This window comes from Papaver somniferum, unplaced genomic scaffold, assembly GCF_003573695.1.
Source record: "Papaver somniferum cultivar HN1 unplaced genomic scaffold, ASM357369v1 unplaced-scaffold_125, whole genome shotgun sequence".
NCBI lineage: Eukaryota > Viridiplantae > Streptophyta > Magnoliopsida > Ranunculales > Papaveraceae > Papaver > Papaver somniferum.
In genome coordinates this window covers 8,623,588-8,636,578 of record NW_020621603.1, presented here as the reverse complement: position 1 = coordinate 8,636,578, position 12,991 = coordinate 8,623,588, and the positions used below count along the sequence as shown (strand labels likewise).

At 34.8% G+C, this 12,991-nt stretch overlaps 2 protein-coding genes across 3 annotated transcripts; both read left to right on the top strand.

Annotated features, from left to right (window-relative positions):
- Nucleotides 1–5,676: 5,676 nt before the first annotated feature.
- Nucleotides 5,677–10,257, top strand: LOC113331431. The gene is made up of 4 exons (XM_026578137.1): nt 5,677–6,509; nt 6,600–6,784; nt 9,299–9,376; nt 9,467–10,257. The coding sequence occupies exons 1-4, from the start codon at nt 5,834–5,836 to the stop codon at nt 9,875–9,877; spliced, it is 1,350 nt and encodes a 449-aa protein (XP_026433922.1). The 5' UTR covers nt 5,677–5,833; the 3' UTR covers nt 9,878–10,257.
- A 238-nt stretch (nt 10,258–10,495) lies between these two features.
- Nucleotides 10,496–11,420, top strand: LOC113331432 (thioredoxin H2-like). Of its 2 annotated transcripts, XM_026578139.1 has the most exons (4): nt 10,496–10,656; nt 10,742–10,854; nt 10,955–11,077; nt 11,163–11,420. In XM_026578139.1, the coding sequence occupies exons 1-4, from the start codon at nt 10,644–10,646 to the stop codon at nt 11,328–11,330; spliced, it is 417 nt and encodes a 138-aa protein (XP_026433924.1). In that variant the 5' UTR covers nt 10,496–10,643; the 3' UTR covers nt 11,331–11,420. The 2 variants fall into 2 exon arrangements, with proteins under 2 accessions (XP_026433924.1, XP_026433923.1); XM_026578138.1 differs by having other exon boundaries at nt 10,518–10,854.
- Nucleotides 11,421–12,991: the final 1,571 nt, after the last annotated feature.

The window sequence follows — 12,991 nt, the reverse complement described above, 5'->3', positions numbered from 1 at the left end:
GGGCTAACTTGTATTTCAGCCAATCAGGAGCGAGGGCTTTGTTCACCGGCCAATGGAAGGAGAGGTAAGCGCAACTCTCGACGTGGTGTGAGAGATGTGATTGGGTGTTTAGGTTGTTGATTACTTTATGTTGGGTATTATTATCTTTTTGTAAAAAGATTAAATATAGTTTTAAATTTAATACTAAAAAATATATATTTATCTTATAACTATAATTGTGTTTTAATCATGAAAATATGTTATATCATTATAAATAATCTTTTTTATTGGAAAATAATTATAAATTAAGTAGCCCGACTTTAGTGTTTCTAGATATTTGGGTAACAAATCTTCTACATCCCTATAAATAAAGTCACAAACATCAATGCTATTTTTTTCTTTTCCTTCTCATTATTTTGTGTCTCCTTCTCAATTCATAACATGTTATCAACACGTAGCTCTGGTCACTGAGTTTGTTTGTTTGTATTTTTCTTTTTTTTTTTGTTCTTGTAAAGTTATAATTAAAACCCTAACTTTGTTTTTTTCGGGTTCTATAATTTTTATTGATATATTTACATATACTTATGTATATTGTTATTTTTTTCTTGTCCATTGACATATACTTATGTATATTTATTAACATATACTACGTTTTTATGAAAATATTGATATACCTCTATACATATAATTGTCATCAGATAAATGTATACTACGTTTTTAACTGTATGCTATGTTTTTATGAAAATATTGATATACCTCTAATTGTCATTAGATAATTGTATAATTGTCATCAGATAATTGTATACTACATTTTTATCATATAATTGTCATCAGATAATTGTATACTACGTTTTTATGAAAATATTGATATACCTCTATACCTCTACGTTTTTATTAACATATACTACGTTTTACAATTGTCATCGGATAATTGTATGTGTAAGGTTGTCGATTTGAAACAGACAATATTGAATGATAAAGTAAAACAAAATTGCAATTTTTAGTTTTTCCTTCCTATATATGTGTCTTCTATATTTCATGGATTTGTGGGCACGGATTTATAAATATTGATTGATTAAATTGAGTATACAATTTTGATTAATTATACACTTATACTCATGCTTTTATGGTTACACACGAGTTTTAACCATTTTTAAAGTTATTTAACCTCAAGACATGATCTAACCCTCTTTGATTATCTATTCCAGGAATATAAAGTTAAAATTATTTTATGCACTGTGTTAGTGTAAAGATGAGACTACATGTAAATCTGATGGTTATAAAATAATTTAAACCGTATTTAACGAATCATATAATTTTTATAGACCTATGATATATCTTTATAATATCTTTTATTGCCAAGGAAAACTTGATAATTAATATGGTTTAAGATCAACTAATAAAGCCACAAAAAAAAAGGAAAATCTCGATCCGTCTTAAAAAGATGAGATCTAGGAGTTTTGTTTTAAGGATCATAAAATTGTGGCTATATAGATATTTTAAAATCTCTTTGAATGACGACAGTATATACTGATTTTTATTCGTCTGAAAAGAAATCTGAAACTTAGTAATTCCCTTAATGGTTTCTATTTTTTTTTAAAGAAATCAAGTGTTAAACATAAAGTGGATTTCTTATGCTATAACTAAAACGACGACTTAATACTGGTTTTTCTCCATCATGTCTGTAAGATGGGAGAAAATTAATTAGCATAGATTAGTTTATTTTCTAAAATTTTTCCAATATGCTGTGGTTTTTCGTCATTCTAAAATAATATTGATAATCTTCTCAAATAAACATGTACACCATCGAATATGATTTTTGGACCATCAGTTCCACCAATATTTATAATCTAGAACCGTTCCACTTGTTATTGGAATACGACATGACACAAAAGGTCCATGGGTGAGCATCCGACTTGTTAGCCTATATCATTAGTCCTTAAAGTGACTTAATTAATCGATCTTAACTTAAAATTTCTTTTGATAAAGAAAATGTCCATAATTTCATCCGAAAGTGAATTATTGGGTCGTTGTCTCATCATGCATGAAGATTATTGGAGATTTATTTGCGTTTTTTGTACTTTTGTCGGATGTAACCAACAAGAGTTTGCTTTCCAAAAGTAATCCATGATTGATAAAAAAACATTATATATCCGGTGGACTATAAATTTGTTATGTCAGAAAGATATATCATTTTCTAATGGTTCTTAAAGTCAATTTATGCGATACAACCTAATTATCCAACCATCATCTCAGACGCACTTCTTCACCCTTTCTCTCAATTCATCTTCAAATTAACCCAAGGGGGTTAATTATTATTCTTTTTCTCTTTTGTTTTTTGTTTTGGATCAAATCAAATGTCTTGATTATTTTAGAATCTATTAGTGTTGTTTTTTGTTTCATGATTTTTTTCTCTTCTGAAATCGAATTAGAAATGTAGATTTACAGGGCTACGATGATACAATCATGCACCACTCAAAGTGATTTTTCAAATCAATAGCTGATATGATCACGATAACTTACCTAAGCATACGATAGAGTTATTTCCATTGCCATATTATTGGTGATTTGGATCATTAGATATATAAAATATATGAGATCTTTGATTTGTCAAAAGCTTTTTCTGAATCATACAAGATCCCGACCAATGAAAAATGTTAAAAATAAAATAATAAACAAATGTAATGAGATGTTTTTGGTCCGATCAAGTAACAAATCCTTGGACATATTCCATATATAACTTAATCAAAACTATAAATGGATTTTAATCGGTACTGTCTGATTTGATCATAACCACCTAGCAAGAAGGAATTTTGAGTTGTTCAAACAACCATGTACTTATTTAGGCCAAGTACTATGGTAATGCATTTTGCTTGGCTATAACTACATTATATCGAAGACCGACTACAATGGGCCATCGCTTAGCTATAACGTGGCCATGTATTTGGTTGGCTTAAGAGGGAAACACATTTGTTTCCTTCTTAAGTTAAGAAATGCCTAATATAAACTCAATTTACATATACAATTATACTTTACGGAAGTTAAATTTCCGTATGTTTTTTTTTTGACAAAAAATGAGCATCTATATTAAGTTTTTCAGTTTGTATAAAGTATATATATTTTTATACGCAAAGTGAGGTTTCGTATTTAATTTTTGGTTTTTTTTTTTACAAATTTCAATTCATAATACTTATCTTTTAACTCTTTTATTTAGCATAATTCATTTTTTTCCTATTATCTCCCACTTTCTTCTTAAATACCCTTTAATCCGTAAAAATATTTCTAAAATATTAAAATCGATAATGATCAAGTGATCCTTCGTCAACTGCCTTCTAAGCTTTTAGTACAAATTAACAATATGTTTTACCTTGAAAAAGGCTAGAGGTTACCGGTCTCAACTGCACACAATGCTCCAACATCATTATGGCTTATAAGCTACACATATTGCTGATAGACGCATTTATGTGTCTATTCTGTTCTCAATGTTCTGTATTGTTAGACTCGATTAAGTACTTATTGTGTTATTTTGTGTTCTTGTAGGAAATTTTAGAGAAATAATCCCTTGCGGCGAAATGGGCTTAAAAAGCAGTGTTTTACACCCCGGAGAAATATACCGTAGGCACCCCAGAAATGCACCAGAAGCGTCCCAGAAATGCCCTGGAGGAACCCAGAAAAATTACTATTTCCACCCCAATTGATATTCGCAACCCAGCACTCTGGATAAGGGCACCTTCTTCAACAATTTGATTTTGTGTTTTTGGCGGGAAATGAAGTTTTCAACCGGCAGAATTTTGATTGTCGAAATGAATGGGTTAGAGTGCGATTCAATCGCTGAAAATTGGCAGAAAGATGTGATTTGGCATAAGGAACAAAGTTTGGGTGGTGGTTTCGATCAAATTTGGCTGGAATACGTGTTTTGATTCTCGAGTTCAAAACAGGGCAAGCATGCACTGGAGGATGATAATCACGCGTCATGGAGAGTTATGGACGTGTTCTGATGATGTGGAATGGCTCGAGCATCACTTTGGGTCGTGAAGAATCGATTTGGAGCGTGGAGGGAGGAAATTTACGCAAGAAATTCCAAGTTTGGTAAGAAAATATTCGGAAAATACTGTTATTCACTGCCCGCATAATGAAGAATTATATTGGAGTTATTGGCGAGATTTGGAGCTGTTGTTGGGTATAAATAGGCTCTTTGGATCTACTAGAGAGGGTGTCGAGAGTTTTGGGAGCTAGGGAGAGCTAGAGAAAACGAAATCAGAGTTTAACAGAACTCTGTTTCTGCTGCTGCATGAAGCTGAACACGAAGAACAATAGACTGTAAGAGACTGTCGTTCTTCAACAGTGACAGCGACAGTGGAGTGTGGGTCGTAGTTTCCCAAAGACTACAACATTTCATATGTATCGTTCTTGTGTGACGCTTCCTGTGGGTCGCACATTAGCTGTTTACACCATTTTCTCTTCTTCTCATCAGTTGTAAACCATTTTTGAGCCATAATAAATTATTTTGAGAGCATTTATACTATGATGAGCTAATTCCCTCGTAACCAAGGCAATGGAGGAAGCTATTCACGCAACATAAATGGGTAACTATTTCATTTAATTATATGATTCATCTAATCGCTGCTTTTGCAGAGTTTTAAATTGTTTGAATGATTGTCTTAATTATTTGTTATTCAGTTTGATAGGTTATGCTTGGTTTAATCTCTTGATAATCTATGCTTAAGATTTACAAATAATGTTTGAGAATCTGTATGATTGATAGTGAATTAAAGATAAAAGAGGACTTAAGAATTGAATAGAGTTTTGAAATATTTATCATTCAATTTTGCATAATAGTGGAATCTAGTGTCTTGGTTACCTCTCGCACCCATTGTTAATAATTTTGTATATAATTTTATTAAATCTTTAAATTTAATCTTCACAAGTCCGAGAGTTTGAACCTCATTACTAGAACCATCAAAAATCTATAATAAATTGCCTATCGACTCAACTTCACTAACAAGGAAGGTTGATGATCTTAATTGTACCTAAACCATCTCAATACTTTATTTGAATCATGTAGTATTGCTACATTATATTATCGATTTTCACCAATACGTATATGATATGATGATACTGTTTGAACTTAATTTTCTTCACTGACAACTACTGGCTGAAACGTTTTCTGTCTACTTAAGGCATTATCATATTCCATGACATTAAATTTCCATATATCTAAATACACTTTCGAGTACAATAAATAAGTTAAATAAAACTAGTTGAACTATTAAAACCGAAAGATATCGTAATACAAATAAGTTAGATTTAACTGAGCATACATAATATTGATCGGAAAAAATCCAACGAAAACACCAAAAACAAAAATTGTTTGGCAGGAAAACACGCAAGACCAAATTACCACGTGCATTTTCTGCTTCAAATCAGTCGGTATAGCCGGTGTCACCATAATATGATGGTAAAATCATCCGCCGATGAGCCAATGACTTGAATTTGAAATTTTTTACTTTTTCCTACCAAATATTTTATCAGTAAAAAAAACAAACAGGTTTTAACAGTAAAAAAAAGAATGGGTATCGGCCCTTGGATGGATGATATTTTGAAGTGTAAGTTTGATGTAAGAAAAAACTCAATATTCTAAAGATTACAAGTATTTAGGATATCTCCTAGTCTGACTTTCCAACTCACTCACTAATCCATCAGATTTCCAGTATCTCTCCAGAGACTTCTCCTGTCCCCCTCTAAAAGAAAAATAAAAATCCCTAAAACCCTTCATCTCCTCCAATCTCCTCTCAAATCTCCACCACCACCACCACCACCAGAAGAACTCATAGGTTGGTTGCTTAATAGAAAAATGGCAGACACAGAAGTGAGCAACAATACAGATGGACCAGTATTAAACCTAATGAACAAACGATTAAGAGCACTTAGAAAGAAACATAATCGAATCGTTCAAATGGAAGAAGCTGTTTCACAGGGAAAGCCATTAAACAAAGAGCAAGAAGAAGTGCTTCGTTCTAAAACCGCTGTACTTGCTTTAATCGATGAGTATGAAAAGCTTCGTCAACCTCTTCATACTGCTGTTCAAGAAGAAATCCTCCTCTCCCAATCTCAATCCAGCCAACAACAACAGCAAGAACAGGAAAAACAACCACCAGCTGCTGAAGAAGTTGAGGAGGCTCAGAAACCAAACCCTAATAATGAAGAAAATGTGATTGAGGATTTATTGAATCTCATATATTTTGGGAATCTATTTGATGCTAAACCTCAAAGTGATTTCACATCTACCATGTTAACGAGAACTCATGAAAGAGGGTGTTGTTTAACGTATGATTATGTGACTGATGATGCTACTGATTTACTCGCTGAGAGTGATTTGGATTTGATTTCTGACTTGGGGAGTTTGATTATTTCAAGGCCTTCTCATTCTGGTGTTTCTCATAAGAAAGCTTTGAGTAATTGTCTTCAACATGCTAAGCTTTGGCGTATGAATTCGGAGGAGCCAATTCAACCTGGAAGTGATGTCACTTGTATGTTTCTGACCTAATTTGAAGTTTTTTATGATTTTGTGTGTGTGGGTTTTATGTTAAATTGTTGAAGATGTTCTGTTTTTTCTGTAGATGCTGCATTGAGAGAGAGATTGAATAAGATTATGGCTTCCGATTATTATACTACTACACCAGAGATGAAAGCCCCTGTGGAAGTGGCTGCTGCTGCAGGGAAGTTTGTCCCTTGCCAGATCCCTGTGTCTGAGTCCCCCGAACCCAATGAGACTGAAAATGCATGTCAGTATTACCAGCAGCAGGTGAGTCTTATGACATTGCAGATTGTGGTTTTGTTTTCTTCCATTTTGGGCTCTCCTAATGATTATGCATCTGTCAGTTTAGCTGAGTATGAGCATATAAGAAGCAACATGTGTCCGGGCATGCTTATTTTTGTTTGTTTCGGGCTTATTCGATGTTGAATCATTTGGCATTGTAATTTAATTGTACCCATTACTCCAGAGACCCAGTTTTTTTTGTCGGGTAAGGTCGCTGCAAATTTTTGGTACGAGTCGCATAATTAGTAGGCAACAATTATTCACCTATAGAATACTAGATGGGTAGACAAATAAACATTAAAATGAACAAAATTAATAGCAAAAAAGTGATAAATTTATAATATATGGAAGAAAAAATGGGAGATAAATGTGTTGAGACTTGAGAGTATGAAAGCTTTTTGGTTTAGGCAAGATTTTGTGTCTAGTACTCTTATAATGTTCGCTAATTTCTACAAAGACTAGAATTTCCATTAGTTAATGGTGGGCTAAACCCCAAAATCCACACAATTTTGAATAACAAAAACATGTTAAGTGAAAAATAGGGACAGGCAATAGCCTCACTTAGCCCCTTTCTTGGCCCGTCCCTGCATTACTCCATATGGTTACAGCAGTATATTGAGTTATGCATATGCATTTGCTTCATTTGCTCGTACATATTATATTTCATTCTCCTTTTCCTTTGTTCATGGTTGTTATTCTTTTAAAGGAAGTTCTGTTTTTCTTTATTTGGAGCTATAGCGAGAAATCTGGAATTGTTTAGGACTAGTTGAGGCTCTAGGAAGGACAAGATTCCTAAAAAAACAAATCAATTAGAAACAATAAACAATTCAAGGGGAATGAAGTATGTAATATAGTGTGTACTGTAGTGTGAAACGTATTAGCAGCTGGATTAGTGTACACTGCAACCATACTGGTCTTCTGCTGCATGTCTGTTTAAAGTGGATAATGAATGAGCTTCTTAGAACCAGCATGCACTGCTAACATACAGGTTCTAATCTTCTGAAACAGTGAGTGATGTTTTAGGTGCTAACTGTTGCTGCAAGCTTGTGGTGCTTTCTGTCTTCTTTCTGCATATGACTGTATAGAAGGGATAAGATGTGCAAAACACCTATGGATGGTTGTTATTTCACATGTGTCATTCATGTAGTTCTGTGTATGTGTTAAATGCTTGGATTGAAGGAGAAAACGTTCACCATTTATGGATGGTTCTTATTTTACATTCTCTTTATTTGTTTACTTGTGCATATATGTAAAATGCCTAGGTTTGTCTTTCTGTCATACATTAGTCTATTGTCAAAACACTGCTGGGATGAATCTATTTACAGTTGACTGCTTGGTGATCAATTAGGAATTGGTGGTAACCCTGAAGCTTCATTCGTTCTTTTATTATCTGCTTAGACTTGATTGCATATCAGCCTTAAATTCAAGTAGAAGCATTGCTGCAAACTTGAGTTACTTATGTATAGATAGAGAGATAGAGAAAGAGAGAGAGGTTTTGTTGACATGTTTAAAATGACATTATGTTGACAATATCTTGTGGGCAGACATGGTTATGAACTAGGATCCTTTTTTTGGATTCTAAGTCTTCTCATTTGTATATAACGACTAATGCACGGATAAGTAGATTCTGTGATTTGAAACTATATCGTCCAACAAATGAATTTAATAGTAAAGTGAATAATGCAGCTTCTGTTGACTTTCAAACTTGAAGATGTGTGCAATTTCATGTTTCAGAGTGTGTTTTTTGTAAAAGATACTATTATGAGAATCATTCTCCAAAATATAGTTTCTAGGTAATCCTTGTGTTACCAGCACAATGTCATTTTAAGCATGTCAATGTATCCTCTCTCGTGTCTACCAGCGTTGGCAAGATTACTGGTGCCTCAACAGATCTTTCAATACCATTTGACTGCAACCTGTTGGGTGCCTGTTATGTCTGTATTGAGCGTGCATCGATTTGTGGAATTACAAGGTGCGCAAGTTGTTAGGTAAATGAAGAGACAAGACTGAATCTTTTATCTTGTTTAGGTATGGAAATTAAGTTTGGCGGTAGAAGAAACGAGCAGTGTCATCGTCTTGTTGCTCCTCTCATATTGCTAGCCCTGACTCTCTGAAATTGTCGCGATTCATTCCATATTATCATGGTTGGTCTTAAAGCTGAACATGATCTTAATCGTATGTTTATGATCTGCAAGAAACATGTGCAATAACCTGTGGTGGGAGATTTTTGCTAGCATAGTATTTTTGTCCATCAGTTAATTTGGTAATCACGTACTACTGACTGTTATCAAGACCAGTAGAAGTCCTCCGTTTGCCAAATGCTTCTTTGATTGATGATCATTGTATGAATTATGCAGAAAATAATTCCTCGTTGATGCACTTATCTTTCTTGCATGTTTTGAATCGTAGGGGTATAGTTAACATCTCCAACAAAGTATATGTTGCTGCTGGTTTTTATATGTTTTGATTGTTCTCCAACTGTTGCATGTTCACTTGCAGGATGAAGAAACAACAAACTTTCAAGGGCAGGAAACTGGTGTTGATCAGTCCTCTCCTATCGAGGAGGGGCACCATGAGGTGATTTATTTCTCCCATGAAACTAGCTCTTTTATGCACTCACTAAACACACTTACTCATGGCGGAAATGCAATATCTTCTACTCCACAGGAAGAGTCAGAAATGTCGAACCCTGCAGGTGTCGTTTCAGTCCAACAGCATGACCAAACTAAACTTGATGCTGGAGCAGAGGGGCAGGGGCAGAGTCAGAGAGATGTAGAGTCAAATGAAGAACACAGCAATCAGAGGAAGTCTTACCCAAACCATAGAGGAGGTGGCTATGGTGGTAGGAGGGGTGGTTATCCCAATGGCCGAGGAGGTCGAAACGGCAGAGGCGGAGGTGGTGGAGGGTACCAGAACGGGCGCAGCCAGTATTACGAACAACCTGGAAACTATTATCCAAGAAACTACAACACAAGAGGTGGTAGGGGCAGTAGAGGTGGTAACGGTGGATACACTTCAAACAGTCACGGTTCAACTGCTTATGGCAGCCATGCTCAGGCTGATTCACCAAGTTCGTAATCAGTGGTTAGTGCCAGTGGGTCTTCTTTTGGGTGGTAAAATTAATCAGACTAAAAGAGGAGGGGAGAAAGATTTACTTTTAACTTGATGATTATCGGAAAAATGTGGTTATAGTATGTTGCTGTAGAACATTTCTTTCTTTTTTTGGGCGTACCCTCTCTTCTGACAGTTTTATGTTTGTTTGTTCCCAAAGCAAGCTGTGATCCACTTTAAGGAGAAAAAAAAACTAATCCTTGACAGAGATTACGTTTGAGGTTTTAACATCTTTTATTATTCCTGTGCATACTGCACATAAGTTTTATGCATTTTGTCTAGGGATGGATGGTGCTTGTCAATTTGAAGACAATTACTATGGGAATAGCCAACAGTGGTTTGCCGTCCGAGGGTCAGTTCACATTGTATATTGTTGCTCTTTTGGTAAAGTAACCTGCAGAGATTCTTGTTATTACCGGTGTCTATAAAAAATGATGGTCAATCCTCCACTACTGGTTTAATTAATCTGTGAAATCAAATAGCAAATCTGAATGGAATTCCTTTGGGAAGCTGGAAATTCGTTTTGAACGATGCAAATGAAAGCAGTTGTTACATTAGTCGACACCATGCCAGAAAAGATGGAATCATATTCCTCATCAATGGACCCCTTCACCAGTAGTGCTTCTGTTATTTATACTCTACTTGTGCAAACTTCTGTTCCAACAAAATTTGCAAGCCAAGAGAAACACATTTACATTTTGTTGTTTCCCTTGAATAGATAGAAAATACAACAATGGGAGCTCAACATTCTCATCCTTATGGTGGTCAAATGGACCATGGTGGTTCCGCAATTCAAGAAATCCACTCCAAGCATGAATGGCGGAGCTCAACATTCTCATCCTTATGGTGGTCAAATGGACCATGGTGGTTCCGCAATTCAAGAAATCCACTCCAAGCATGAATGGCGAATTCTATTGGAAAAAAACTACGGCTCGAATCATCTGGTATTTTTTTTTTTTTTTTGCTTTCCTTTTTCTTTCTTTTGTAAAATTCTTTCATGAATGCTTCATTTCACTCAAATTGTTGTTGTGGCATTGAATGAAGATGGTGGTGGATTTTACGGCATTATGGTGTGGGCCATGCAAGTTTTTCGAGCCGACTATTATAGAGTTTGCTTTGAAATTCCGAGATGTGACCTTTGTCAAAATCGACGTTGATGTACTGCCGGTGAGCGAGATTGGTATCCATTACTGTCAATTGAGCTCTGAAAAGTTCACTTTCTGATTGTTAACTTGTAATGTATATATATTAGGAGGTGGCGAACGATTTTAATGTAACAGCAATACCAGCGTTTGTAATGATCAAAGAAGGTAAAGAAATCGATAAGGTCGTGGGAGTCAATAAGGAAGCACCGGAGATGAAGATAGAGAAACACAGATCACAAGGGCAGCAACACCCATTACTGTTGCAACATTTATGAGATATTAGCTATCATTTTGCCTGCATTTTGTAAACCTTGAGATTATTACAAGTCTCTCTAAATTTAATGATAAAAAAGTGTGATGTTTTCTTACCATAGAGACCAGATTCTATAAATTCCCAATCAACCACATAAAACATCAGACTTGACAAAAATGAAAGGTAGAAAATCTACTTGACAATAATGAACTAAATCGCCATCTCTGGAGAAACATTTATTCACATGAAAATTCTTGCCCTGTGTATTTTTACCTAAGAGCTAAAAACAACATTGATTAACTTCCCAGACCGCACTGTTTTGAACCCACTCAAACAGTATAGTTCTGTTGGATTGTATTAAAGTCCATACCCTTCCATCTAACTACCGATCACACCAGGGACGGACCCAGGATCATCTATAAGGTAAGGCTAATATATGGTGTAAGGCAATTGCAAAGCGGCCGCAGGCCGCGGTGATTTTTTAGAGCATTTTCGACTACATAAGTCGTAAAAGTTATACATAGAAAATACTGTATAAAAGTGATTTAAAGGAAGAAAGAAAGAGTTTCCACATCTTATTGAAAGTAAAATAGTGAAAATAAAATAAGATTTCAACTAAATTATAGTAAGCTCTTAGAATTTCTTAGCTAATTGTCCACATGTTAAGTTATAACTGGGCTAAGTTCTCTTAACGTACAGATTACTCACCCTCAAAAAAAAAAAAATTTATATAAATTTCCCCTGGGCTATAGCCCCCTTTAGCCCAGTCATGGGTTCGTCAGTGGATCACACAAATTTTGGTCTCCAATATAGAGAATTCAATTAATCAACTGACAAAGATTACAACACAATGTATTAACTATTTATACATATAAATACGTAGCCTCCAAGTATTCTTGGGTCACACGTATACTAAACTTAGAAGTAACACAACTTGGAATACAAGTTACAAGTAATAACAATTCAACACTCCCCCTCAAGATGGCGATTAGATATCACACATGCCCAGCTTGACAATAGAATTACAAAATGACTTGTTTGATACTGCCTTAGTTAACACATCTGCCAGTTGATCTGAAGAACGACAAAACGGTACTGCAATAATTTTATCCTCTAGCTTCTCATAAACGAAGTTCCGGTCAATCTCAACATGCTTAGTTCTATCATGTTGCACAGGATTTTGTGCAATCTTAATTGCTGACTGATTATCACAAAATAACTTCATTGGACAATTGGTGAATAAGCCAAGCTCCCCCGTAATCTGTTTAAGCCATAGTAATTCACAAATTCCTTTAACCATGGCTCTATATTCAGCCTCATCACTAGACAAAGAAACAATTTTTTGTTTCTTGTTTTTCCAAGTAACAAGGTTACCTCCAATAAATGTAAAATAACCAGTAGTTAATCTTCTTCTATCTCCTTTTCTACCCCAATCGGAATCAGTATACCCAGAAATATCCATATTTCCATGTTTTGAAAACATCAAACCTCTTCTAGGTGCAGACTTGAGATACCTAAGCATTCTTATAACAACATCCATATGTTGTTTACCGGGATTATGCATAAATCTACTAACAACACTTACTGCTAAGCAATATCATGTCTAGTATGGGAGAGATATATCAAACTCCCTACTAATCTTTGATATCGTCCTTTATCTGTTGGTACTTGATCATAAACCTC